We start from the raw sequence: 12585 nt of genomic DNA on the forward strand, positions 1-12585 counted from the left end.
CTCTCCCTCCCTCCACCCCTCCCTCACACTCTCCTGTGCTGGACACAGAGCTTGTCCGGGACCGAGCAGTCTGACTGGGAGGTTGGCCACACGCGGGCACCAGGAGCGCAGCACACGGCCTGCCTCAGTGTGGGCACTCGGGGTCCTCGCCTGTGCTTGTGTGTGACGTTCCTGTCTCATGGAATAGTGTGGGACTTTTAAAATGTGGCTTACATCTTAGGTAAGTTATCTGATAGCTTCAGGCAATTGTAAGTTTTTAAAAACCAGTGATTTTCTTTCTTTTTTTTAAAATATATTTTTATTGATTTCAGAGAGAGAGAGAGAAACATCAATGATGTGAGAAACTCATTGATTGGCCGCCTCCTGCATGCCTCATACTGAGGATTGAGCCCACAACTCAGACATGTATGCTTGATCGGAATCGAACCCGGGACCCCTCAGTCCATAGGCCAACGCTCTGTCCACTTAGCCAAACCGGCTAGGGCCCAGTGACTTTCTATAATAGACATTTGTGTTATAGCAGCATCATTTAAAAATTTATTAATGACCTAAAACCATGGTTGGCAAACTGCGGTTTACAAGCCACATGCGGCTCTTTGGCCCCTTGAGTGTGGCTCTTCCACAAAACACCACGGCCTGGGCCAGTCTATTTTGAAGAAGTGGTGTTAGAAGAAGTTTAAGTTTAAAAAATGTGGCTCTCCAAAGAAATGTCAATCGTTGTACTGTTGATATTTGGCTCTGTTGGCTAATGAGTTTGCCGACCACTGGCCTAAAAGATGGGGAAAGTTTCAGGGACTGTGACTAGCACACCCTCACACAAGGGCAGTGGAGGGTTTTGTCATTCTCAGGTAAGTATCCCTGTGTGCCCGTGACTGCCACACGTGTGCCAGGCCTGCTCTTCCCTGTCACAGCCCTTCCCCTCGGACTTCCCGTGGCCGCTTTCCGAGAGACCTTCACCTTCTCTCCCATCCTGGGCTGCAGGTGTGAGAAGCACCAGAGTTGGGGCTCTTTAGTTTGCTGCATATTAGTCAGTGGAGTGCAAATAGAGTGGTTAGGCCCACCTTCCAATAACTTCCCACACGTCAGTGTGATCAGGAATACCATCTTAATTGTATGTTCCAGTCGTGTGTGTTTAAAAAAGGATCTGAGTTGCAGTGGTCTCCAGCAGTATGCTGTCCTTGTTCAGAAAGTGGAACGCCCTGGGGTCTGCTCCTCAGCACGAGCGGAGGGCGGCCGGTGCGAGGGCCGCAGACTCCTGTTAGCCAGCAGAGAAAGGGAAGAGCCTCTTTGTTTTAACTCCTCCCTGGTCATAAAAACGCTATTTGGGCCGAGACCGGTTTGGCTCAGTAGATAAAGCGTCGGCTTGGGGACTGAAGGGACCTGGGTTTGATTCCGGTCAAGGGCATGTACCTTGGTTGCGGGCATATCTCCAGTAGGGGGTGTGCAAGAGGCAGCTGATCGATGACTCTCATCGATGTTTCTAACTCTCTATCTCTCTCCCTTCCTCTCTGTATAAAAAAAATCAATAAAAATATATTAAAACAAACAAACAAACAAAACAAAACAAACACTATTTGGGGGGAAAGAGTCCCAGGTGAAATTCAGTGACTGACTTGCCTTGAAACGCCTTTACCAAAGACTCCTGATAAGAAATGAAGAGAAGTGACCATTGCATTCGCGTTTAGCATATAGCTGTGTGTGTAACGGCTGTTTTTGTGGGGGTGTTTTCAGGGCATCATTCAGAAGATAGTGGACAGCCACAAAGTGAAGCACGTGGCCTGCTACGGATTTCGGCTCAGCCACCTCCGGTCAGAGGAGGTGCACTGGCTGCACTTGGACATGGGCGTCTCCAGCGTGAGGGAGAAGTATGAGCTCGCACACCCGCCGGAGGAGTGGAAGTAAGACCACACCTGCTTCGTGTCACTCTTGCTGGCCTGTTTCTGTGTTCAGTCACGCACACGAGGGGGAACGTGTTAGCTTTCTGTTCACACTGGTGGTGCTTGCGACTCCTGAGCGAAGTTGGCTGGTAACTGTTAACCAGTGACCTGCCCCAACTTCCGTTCAGTCTGCCGTGGGCACCGCTGACTTCTTCCGCCATGGTGGTCTGTTGCTGCTCCCGCTTCCCTTGTCTGTGCCGCTCGTTTGGATTCCTCTGACAGCTCCGGCCCGGCCCCCGCGGCCTGTCTGCTCCTGTCTGCGGCACCGCTAGTGCGAAGTACTGGTTGCGCCCGGGAGGCCACCCCAGCGACCTCGTCACTGGGCTGCATCGCTGGCTCTGTGGCCGGGCTGGGGAATGGACGTTCACAGGGCATTACAGCAGGAGGGCCCGCCTAGTGCCTCGCGCTGAAGACACTGGCCGTGCAGGAGGCCTGGAGGAGTCCCCGCGGCGTGCTTTCCCTGGCTCTCCGGGCGATGGCAGTAGGAGGTCGTACGTCTCACATCACACTGGAGAGAGTGTGGCTTGTGAAGACAGGAACCTGTTCGTTGCCATGCAGGAATAGAGGAGATTGTGATGGAAGCAGACGGTCATGTGGCAGCAAGCTCCATATGAACATCGCATCAGTTCTACATTTTCAGAGAAAAACACGTTTAGATTCATAAACCTCTGGTTGAATTAAGTCTTGTGCCAGTTAGAGTTTATTAAAAAAAAAAATGACTTGAATTTTCAGATTTGTCAAGCAGCAGGAACTGAGCGAACAAAACATTATGTGATGACATAGTTTGGTTGGTTTACATCAATGGCTAGTGGAGGTTTGACTTCCAACTGTTTAGTCTGTTAACCAAATGAGTGTTTCAAAACTTAAGACTATCTTCCCCTGTATTGCTTAGTGGTTAGGGCATTGGCCATGCACCGAAGGGTCTTGGGTCCAATTCCCAGTCAAGGGCATGCACCTGGGTTGCAGGCTCTTATCACTGGCCCTGACATGTGGGAGGCAACCAATCGATGTATTTGTTTACATCGATGTTTCTCTGTATCCCTCCCTCCCTCCTTTCCACTCTCTAAAAACATAAATGGAAAGAAATATCCTCAGATGAGGATTAACAACAACAACAAAATTAAAAAACCAAACAAGTCAGAATGAGCTGCAGGGACATGCAACTGTGTGGATGGATCTTAGCCAGACACCACTGTGTGACAGACGTAAGTATCAGGACAACACACTGCTGCATCCACTTATTTTTGTGTGATTTTTACCTTCATTTTTTAAAAAAGTAAGTTCCAGAAGATGTCATGACATGACATGCTATTATAAAGTTAAAAGCAAAATAAACCTAAAACTGCCGTTGTGAAATACCCGCTGGGGAAGGCAACGTGGACATTTAGCTGAAGGGGCAGAGGGCAGGGGGCGCAGCCTTCCCTGACCCCGTGAGACCCCGAAGGAACTAGGCCTGAACTTCCTTCCGTCATGGGGTTCCTGGGAGGTGCCAGTTCAGTAGGTGGTACTGGTAGCACCTGAGTCATCCACAAACGTGTAAACTGCGATGCCACACTGAGTTTAGAGTGCAGCAAAAGGTGTTATGCAGTTTTGAGAGGTTTCTGTCAAACAGACTTAAACGTAAAAGTCTTAAATTCTGTTGTAATACTGAGTTCAACAAGAGATCTTAAAAGATTGACAGTAATAAGGCAGTACGCAGGAGCCGCTGGTACATTTGGAAGTGACACCTTTAAAAACTAGGATGGACTTCTGAATCTGCTGATTCATTAAACGTCACTGGTGCTCCTCACCAGACACTGACAGACAAGGACCATGCGTTTCTAGTCTGTGCTGGACAGCTGGTCTTTACCAGCCACGCTTACCAACCCAGTTTCGTCATTCATCAAGGACGTGCCAGCTAGAGTCACTGTGTCCTATTACAGTAAACAAACATCCGTGTGACCAGAATGAACAGGTTAGAGATGCCAGGGAGAGAGGAGAGTGTGGAGCCAGGACACCCCGTGCTGCTGGTCGGAGTGTCAGCTTTTACCTCTGCCTATTCACCGTGTGGTGATGGCAGATAAAGCTACAGTGTGTATTATCACCCAGGAGTGCAGCTCCGGTGGCCACGCAGCAGAAATGTGTACAAGTGCTCCCCAGAATTGGTGCAGGAGCCTTCATTTTGGGAGACACACACACACACACGGGGGCCGGGGGTGGGGGGTGGAGAGAGAACAAGAGAGAATGAGAATGAGAGAGAATTCTGGTGAAAACCATTTGTTTCAACCATTCTTGAAGCTTGGCTTCCTGAGCAAACAGATTACCTTTTTTATGCTCAGAGAAGAAAAAAATGAGCATTTGGCGTTATTCCGAATAGTCAAAAACTGGAACCAGCTCAAGTGGCCATCAGCAGTTATGGGCTGAATAGTTGTGTGTGTCACACTTTTTAGCTTTGAGCAAACTTCAGGTGCTACATGTGGGCAAATCTCACAAACATGGTGGTGAGTGAAGGAAGCCAGGCACAAAGGCTGTTCTATGAGCCCATGGGGTGAAGTCAGCCATGTGGGGTGTGCTCGGGCGCGGCCCCGGCCCCGGCCGTGGTGGACGGTGGCTAAGGGCTGGAGAGGCCCGCTCTGCAGACTCGTGGAGCTGAAGACATGCGCACACTTCTGTGCCGAAAATAAAACATTTATAGATTAATCGATTATATCTTATATTTTAAATATTTCAGATGCCGTAATTGGCAATGCCATACACACCATCATAATGAAACTGTAGCGATGAATTGAGGAAATTATTGATTTCTAATTGTTCCATTTTGTGAATTATTTTTTAGATATGAATTGAGAATTCGTTATTTGCCAAAAGGATTTCTAAACCAGTTTACTGAAGACAAGCCAACTTTGAACTTCTTCTATCAACAGGTGATTTAATATATTTTTTTTCTCTATTTCTCTGAATTTTATTTATTACCTAGCTTTATTTTAAGAATTAGATGAAATCTAATATTTGGGAGAATATAAATTTGTCACTCTTAGCTAGTAAGAACTTAGGAACTTTGGACACTTGGTGCATTTTTGTATGCTTGGACAACTCTAAAAGATATCAGCACACTCAGCATGCATCTGAATTTGTTGTCAGAGATAACTGTGCCTGTACAACCTCAATAGCCATTTCTATACTACAGCCAGGATTGACTTTTTTATACCAAGAGAAGCTTGCTCTTTACACCTCACGGTATGAGTTAGGCAGTAAATACATGTGGCATAAATGAGCCAACACAATTTTATGACCGAATAAATGTTACTTGTTGGTATTAGTGAGCTGTGCCCCTCAAAATGTCTAATGAATATCAGAGACATTTGAACTACAGTTTTGCCACTAAGTGCACTTTTTATTTCTTCAACATTTTATTGAGAGGCTGTGTCTCAAAATGACAGCATCCGGATCCCGTGGGCATCTGCGTGAGGGGGTGTGCATGGACTCTGGGGCAGTGGTGCGTTTCCTTGTGTTTGTTGTGCTGTTGTTTTGTTGAACTTCACATCTGGGAATCTTGAGGGTCTATAGGGGGAATGGTGAACATCTCTGAAGGTTAACTCTTGTTCATTCTTTTATCAGGTTAGATAGGAAGGAACTAGGTTTAGATTCTCTCTACCACCATTTCCAGAGAAGCGGAGAGAGAGCTCATCTGTGCTCCACTGTCCCTGTGCCCCTCGCTCGGGGTGGTGTCGTGAGGAAACCTGTGGGTGGAGTGGTGGGTGTGGGTGGCTGACTTACTGGGCATCATTCTGTGGGCGCAGTTTCACTTAAAGATGTCCCAAATGGGACCCTGTGTGAGACAGGGTGAATGAGTCACTCGGTGTTTTTGACCCATTTTAGGATTTCTGAGAGAGATTAATCAGCACACTGTAAAAATAACTAGAACCTTGTTATAACTTACTCACTGTAGAGCAGGAGTCTATAAAATAAGTTTTGACACTAAAGCTAATGGTTCATTATAAAACCAGAAAACTATTATTACCCTGAAATAGTTTTCCCTTTGCCATATAGTATTTTATTCCTCTTTATCTCTCTGAACTTGTGCTTGTTAAAAGTGTGAATATTTGGTTGGTAACCTTTTGCAAGTAGTGGTGGCCATTGGTTGAAGGGCTACGGCACTGTTTAGTCAAGAAGTATTCGTATTGCCCGGCTGGCATGTCTCAGTGGTTGAGTATCAACCTATGAACCAGGAGGTCATGGTTCCATTCCTAGTCAGGCACACGCCCAGGTTGCAGGCTCCATCCCCAGCGTGGGGCGAGCAGGAGGCAGCTGATCAGCATTGAGGTTTCTGTTTCTCTCTCCCTCTCCCTTCCTCTCTGAAATCAATAAAAATACTCATATATACATACACACACACACACACGTCTGAAATGGTTAGCTCGTAGGATGCCTGGTCTGACATGAAGCTGTCATTGTTTTGTCTACAGATATTTTAAGATTTAAATGAGTATGTCTGTCCCATGGCTCACAACATTGAATGGAACACCATGACTTAACTGGGTGTAGAAGCTGACCTTGCTGGGGGGGCGTGCCTGGTGCGGGCACTCTGTTCTGTTGTCCAGTCTTACTTCTGGCTTCTGGGGCTGTGAGGAATTTGCCAGCTGACAGAGTTCAGAAGAGAGCAAAGTGAAACGCAAACTCTCCCATGGGGCCGAAGCATTGAGCTGACATATGGAATAAAGTATGGAGTAATTTAGGGGTAATACTTTCTGTTAGAACCCTAGCTAGTGTGGCTCAGTGGATAAAGTGTTGGCCTGTGGACTAAAGGGCCCCAGGTTTAATACTGGTCACGGGCATGTTCCTTGGTTGCAGGCTCTTCCCTGGCCAGGCCCTGGTTGGGGTGGTGCAGGGGCCAACCAGTTGATGTGTTTGTCTCACATCGATGTTTCCAGTCTTTTCCTCTCTCCTAGTCTCTAAAAAATCAATGGGGAAATACCCTCAGGTGAGGATTAACAAAACCAGAAACGTCCTGTTAGAGATGTGAGTGGGTTTTATATTGCACCCTTTGCTGCATTCTATTGCACAGTCAGATGAAAAACTCAAATATAACACATGAATTTGGTTTTGATGAATGAAATAAAGCAAATGATTACATTTTCCCACCTGGAAATAGTGTTTAAAAATCATGGGATCATTCTTGAAGACAGTCTGTGGTGATGGGTTTTCCTTGACGGGAACTGATACTGTGCTGTGGGGCGGAGGGTGTGCTCCTGGGGAGAGAGGAGCTCAGTTTGGAGGGGAGAGCATTTCCCTTCACTGAGGTTGCCACGGTGCTTCCAGCATCAGCATCCATGCAGTTGCTGAGCCCGTCATGGCCGCTGTAAGGAGGCGTATTGCCTGCTTCACCTGGCACGTCCTCCTGCTGAGAAGTGCTCTGCCAGTCGCGTGTACTCGTTGTGGGAAGGCATTTGTGACATTCTGTTAGCTTCTTCTCTTCACGTGAGATGGTGAGCATGTTTTATTATTTTGCAGATGGATCACAGGTGGTGGGTAGGTGGAAGCTCGTCAGTTACAGAGTTCACTGGGTTTTGAAATATGTAGATGTTCCTGGTCTTGCACGAAGGCCCAAAAATGCTGAAGTTTGAGTTAGGAAATAGGTCCACCGCGAATTTGTGGGAATGGAGGTCTCCCGTCCGGCTCTCCCTGCTGACAGCGGCTCTGGGTTACTGTGGTTCTGACGAAGCTTGTTGGTTCTTACTACAGTCCTGTGTGTGCGCTCATAGGTTACATCGGCTCTTCCTAGGAGGAGAGACTCCGGTTATATTTTTCCTATTTTTTATATTATTCATCTTCATATTCAGCATCGAGCATCATTATTGACACAGTATGTGGACAGCACGTAAAGGTAAACATCTATTGAGTGAATAAGTCTAAAATGTATTTTTTTAAGGCAGCATTGTTTCCCATTCCTTTCACCTGCAGGTGAAGAGTGATTACATGTTAGAGATTGCTGACCAAGTAGACCAGGACATCGCTTTGAAGTTGGGTTGTCTAGAAATACGGTAAGGCTCACTGTACATTGATGTTTTCATTCATCAGTGGTTTTTGTTATTTTGGAAAATTACTCAGATTTTTTTTTCTCATAAAGATTATCAATAAAATATCGAATAAAATGTAGCGACAACTTGCATGTCTGATGCGGTTGCCCTGTGGTGTGGGCCCCACCAGAGCGGGTGTGGCTCTGAGTGTGTGTGGGCCCTTGAGGGAAGGTGACGTTCAGAAGTAGGGGATGTGGCTGGTCCCTTACAGCTGGAATCTGCGCCTTTTTTCCAGAGAGTCAGACCTGCTTCCCCTTAAAGGGGAAATAGTCTGGGTTGCCCTAGCCGGGTGGCTCAGTTGTTGAGTGTTGTCCTGTGCACTGAAAGGTCGCTGGTTCGGTTCCCAGTCAGGGCACATACCCAGATTGCGAGTTCAGCCTCCAGTCAGGATGCGTGTGTGTGGGAGGAAACCAGTCAATGTTTCTCTCTTGTGCTTATGCTCTTCCTCTCCCTTTTTCTCTCTAAAAAATTAATAAAAACATTTTTAAAAAATAGTAAAAATTAAAAAAAAAAAAAGCAGTAGGTCTGGGTTACTCCATTGTGCTTCATTGGGATGTGGGGACATGCTGCAAATCAGATTCGTTTTGTATTCGAGTTTATCAGAATGTTTGTGGCTGAGCCACAGGTAGTTAAGTCCCTGCTACCTACAGTTTTTTATCATTGGACAACATACGTGTATAAAACTTCATGTCTTTCTGATTTTAGGCGATCGTACTGGGAGATGCGGGGCAATGCACTAGAGAAGAAGTCTAACTATGAAGTATTAGAGTAAGTATCACACGTTGGAAATGAGCCTTCTAGAAGCAAATATTCAGAACTAGCTCATTCTTCAAATTGTAGTTTTTATTAGTTTATCTTTACTTGAAAGTAAATATTATTTTAAAAATACTAGGAATTAATATAGAAGTTTCTAGAGGGTGTCGGGCTGGAGGGCAGGATTTGATATCTGAGATGGTTGTCCACCCCAAGTTTTGGAGAAGGAGTGTGTGCAGTTGAGGGGCTACTGATCGGGTAGCAGGCTAATCCAGGAGGGGAGACCAGCTTTTGTGAAGGCTCAGAAACCGTCACTTTGTTTCGGATAGAACACCTTGCTCTGAGGAGACAGTTGGGTTACTCTTAATATATATATATTTTTAAATATATTTTATTGAGTTTTTACAGATAGGAAGAGAGAGGGATAGAAAGCCAGAAACATCGATGAGAGAGAAACACCGATCAGCTGCCTCCTGCACACTGCCCACTGGGGATGTGCCCGAAACCAAGGTACATGCCCTTGACCAGAATCGAACCTGGGACCCTTCAGTCCTCAGGCCGACGCTCTATCCACTGAGCCATACTGGTTTCAGCACTCGTAATATTTTTATTCTAAAAATCACCAGATCCAACTTTAGAGAATGGGAAAAGCACTATCTAGAAATTAAATTTTCAGCCTGGAGTCACATCGGTGCTGCAGATTTGGAAAGATGAGAACTTAGAGAAGTAAACGGAAACCAGGGGCTTCATGAATGAACAGATAGATGAAACCTGGGAAAGTATGTTATAGAGCCAAGCAAGGTGGAGTGAATCCCAGTAAAGAGTGGTCAGGTTGTAGAGGCGAGGGGTAGGCTTTGGGTGTAGGATCAGCCACATGCCCTGGCCTGATTTCTCTATGATGCTGCTGACTTCCATGTGTTTTTAAAATATCTTATGTCCAGTTTATTTGTTTGCTTATGTGATCCTGAACAGAGACCTGTATTTCACTTTTCTCACTGATCCTTTTGCACATTCCCCCATCTGCCATTCCTTGCCGCGGCCAGGCTTTAGCTCATCTTCCCAGCACATGACTGCCACCTAGTGGCCAAAAGCCCTGGGCACTTGGTCCTCAGAGGAAAAAAGAAAGTCCCTTGCCCATCCACTTTCTTGGCTAGAGTGCTGGAGGCCCTTGGCACGGTGATTGATTTGTAGCTGACCTAAAGAAAGCTAGCGGTTCCAGCTTGTCACACTCTCAGCTTTGGCCTCAGGCAAACCCCTCAGTCTCTTGTTTCCTGGGTCAGCCTGAAGTGGTGAACCTTGACTGAGCCACGGTGTCCCTTAGTCAAAAAGTTCAGTTTAGCCGAAACCGGTTTGGCTCAGTGGTAGAGCGTTGGTCTGCGGACTGAAAGGTCCCAGTTTCGATTCCGGTCAAGGGCATGTACTTTGGTTGCGGGCACAACCCCGGTAGGGGATGTGCAAGAGGCAGCTGGTCGATGGTTCTCTCTCATCGACGTTTCTAGCTCTCTATCTCTCTCCCTTCCTCTCTGTAAGAAAAATCAATAAAAATATATTAAAATTAAAAAAAAAGTTTAGTTTAAAAAAGAACCCGCCTTTAGAATTAACTCACAGTTTAATTTTTAAAACTCCCATAGTATGTTCCCTTTTTTTAACCTAACCAGGCTCATCTGCAAATACAGCATGGATATTGGAAGAAGAGCAATTTATCTGTGCATTGCCATTCAAAGAGGCAATATTTAAAATGGGTTTCCAGTAAGTGTTAAAAGAACAGAAGGCTTTATACTTAAACCACATTGCATTGATGTCTTGTACGTCCGTGTAGATCAGCGGTCGCCAACCATTCGGACCTCGGTTGGCAGTTGCTTTTCTAGATGATTCCTGCCCCATTGGGGCCTTGCCGGTGAGCTGGAATGTTGTCCTTCCTTGCTGGATCGCATGTGCAGAGAAAAATAGGTCACGTTCCTGGGCTCTAGCAGTATGTCACTCTGTTGGTTGACTTGGTGTTGACTGTTACGAATCTTTTTCTATTTCAGGAAAGATGTTGGTTTGAAGCGGTTTTTCCCCCGGAGTTTACTGGATTCTGTCAAGGTAATTAGAGTTCTGAACCACAGTCAGACGGCCACTTACTCACACCCCCTGTGGTACTCGGTTTCCTCCCTCAGTGTGAGTTGTGATGTAGGTACAGCTTTCTGATCCTTACTCTTCAAGAGCGTCAGAAGCTGTCACAGCTGAGGGGACAGGAGACTCAGTAAGTGAGCACCTGACGGTCAAAGGGAGGAGTGCACAGTGTCCCCGGTGAACAGACAGTGACACGTGGGCACAGGGTAGTGCAGTGCCCAGGGCCGGACCAGGGCCACGGAAGGTGTCCACTCAGCTGGGCTGAGGAAGGCCGGGGGCTCTGGTGTCTGCTGGTTTGAGGAATTGCTCTCCAGTTTCTGTGTGTGCAGAGCACCTGTGATTTATCCATGGAATGCATGGTGGGATTTAACGTCTGTCACCATCACACAGCCGTTCCTAGGCCGGGGAGAGTGCTGGGGAGGCAGACCCAGCAGCCTGCGTTCCTACAGACGCCTGCTGTGCTGTGACCGTCCTCAGCAGGCATGCCCTGATTTCCCAGGCTGGGTCAGGAGTGGGCATTTCTAAGGTTCTGATGGGAGATGCCAAGTCCTTCAGAAAGGCTGCCCTGACTGCCCCCAGCAATGGGCATGTGAGCACTGCTGCTCCTCACCTGTGCCAGGTCCGTCACGGGCAGGGGCGGTTTTTAATGCTCGCTCTTTACATGTTCTAATGAACCAACATTACCTTACACATTTCTGTCTAAGATGTAGCTCGGGGCCACCGAACTGTACACTGGGAAGTGGTGAAGATGGTGTTTCTGTGTTTGTATTTTATTATAGCTATTTAAAAAGAAACAGCTCCAGCGAGTATGACATTGCAAAGCTGTGACATAGGGGCATTGAGTGGCACGGAAGACCGCTTCCTCGAAGTCAGCTGGTGTTGCGGGCTCTTGACTCACTCTGGACTCTGAGGAGTTTTGTGATTGTGTCGTGCAGGCCAAAACACTACGGAAGCTGATCCAGCAGACATTCAGACAGTTTGCCAACCTCAACCGCGAGGAGAGTATCCTGAAATTCTTCGAGATCCTCTCGCCCGTGTACAGATTCGACAAGGAGTGCTTCAAGTGCGCGCTCGGGGTAAGTGCTGCCGCTGACTGTTCCTTCCTGGATCGATGAGGTTATAAATACTTCATGTTATTGGGTTAGACAGATGGTGGCTAGCTAACTCAGCCAGCCTCCCATTGGCCCTTCATCGTGCCCCGGGCTCTGGATCTAAAATAGTTCTTTTCCTTCCGGTACCTCTGCCTTCACCTGTCTCACCTTCAAAAGTCAAGCTGGATTATTTCGGTGGAGCTGGCCATCGGCCCCGAGGAAGGCATCAGCTACCTCACAGACAAGGGCTGCAATGTAAGTCTGCTCCGGGGCGTCCCGGCCACTGCTGCACACGCCCCTCACGGGGGTTCCTGCCCGAAAGACACGTGTGACGTGGGGAGTGGCTGGCTGCAGGCTGAGGGCTGAGCTAAGGAGTGGGGTTCGCTGGGTCTGTGGCACTTGAACACTTGTGGGCTGAGGGAGGGAGAAGCCAGCGAAGGAGCTGTGAAAGCGCCGGGGCCGTGACAGGAACCTCACGGGTGCCCGTCCCCTGGGCCCAGAGGAGGGGTGCCTGGGGGCTGTGCTGCCCAGATGCCAGGCTAGGGGGTGTGGAGGACACCCAGGGGCATCTCTGAAGTCTCCTGTGCCTGAAAGCAAAGCTGTAAAGACGCTTTGCTGGGGGGGAAGCTGAGA

General features: G+C 47.5%; 1 protein-coding gene across 25 annotated transcripts in view; it reads left to right on the forward strand.

Annotated features, from left to right (window-relative positions):
* The window catches only part of PTK2 (protein tyrosine kinase 2), a 98998-nt gene that overhangs the window by 30296 nt on the left and 56117 nt on the right, over positions 1 to 12585 (forward strand). For all 25 annotated transcript variants that reach the window (XM_045581262.1, XM_045581263.1, XM_045581266.1 and 22 more), the window contains 7 exons: positions 1732 to 1898; positions 4753 to 4840; positions 7878 to 7957; positions 8699 to 8761; positions 10777 to 10831; positions 11797 to 11937; positions 12130 to 12207. In XM_045581262.1, coding sequence (XP_045437218.1) covers positions 1732 to 1898; positions 4753 to 4840; positions 7878 to 7957; positions 8699 to 8761; positions 10777 to 10831; positions 11797 to 11937; positions 12130 to 12207 — 672 coding nt within the window. The remainder of the gene's footprint in view (positions 1 to 1731; positions 1899 to 4752; positions 4841 to 7877; positions 7958 to 8698; positions 8762 to 10776; positions 10832 to 11796; positions 11938 to 12129; positions 12208 to 12585) is intronic.

The sequence above is a fragment of the Pipistrellus kuhlii genome, unplaced genomic scaffold (assembly GCF_014108245.1).
Source record: "Pipistrellus kuhlii isolate mPipKuh1 unplaced genomic scaffold, mPipKuh1.p scaffold_m20_p_14, whole genome shotgun sequence".
NCBI classification, from domain to species: Eukaryota; Metazoa; Chordata; class Mammalia; order Chiroptera; family Vespertilionidae; genus Pipistrellus; species Pipistrellus kuhlii.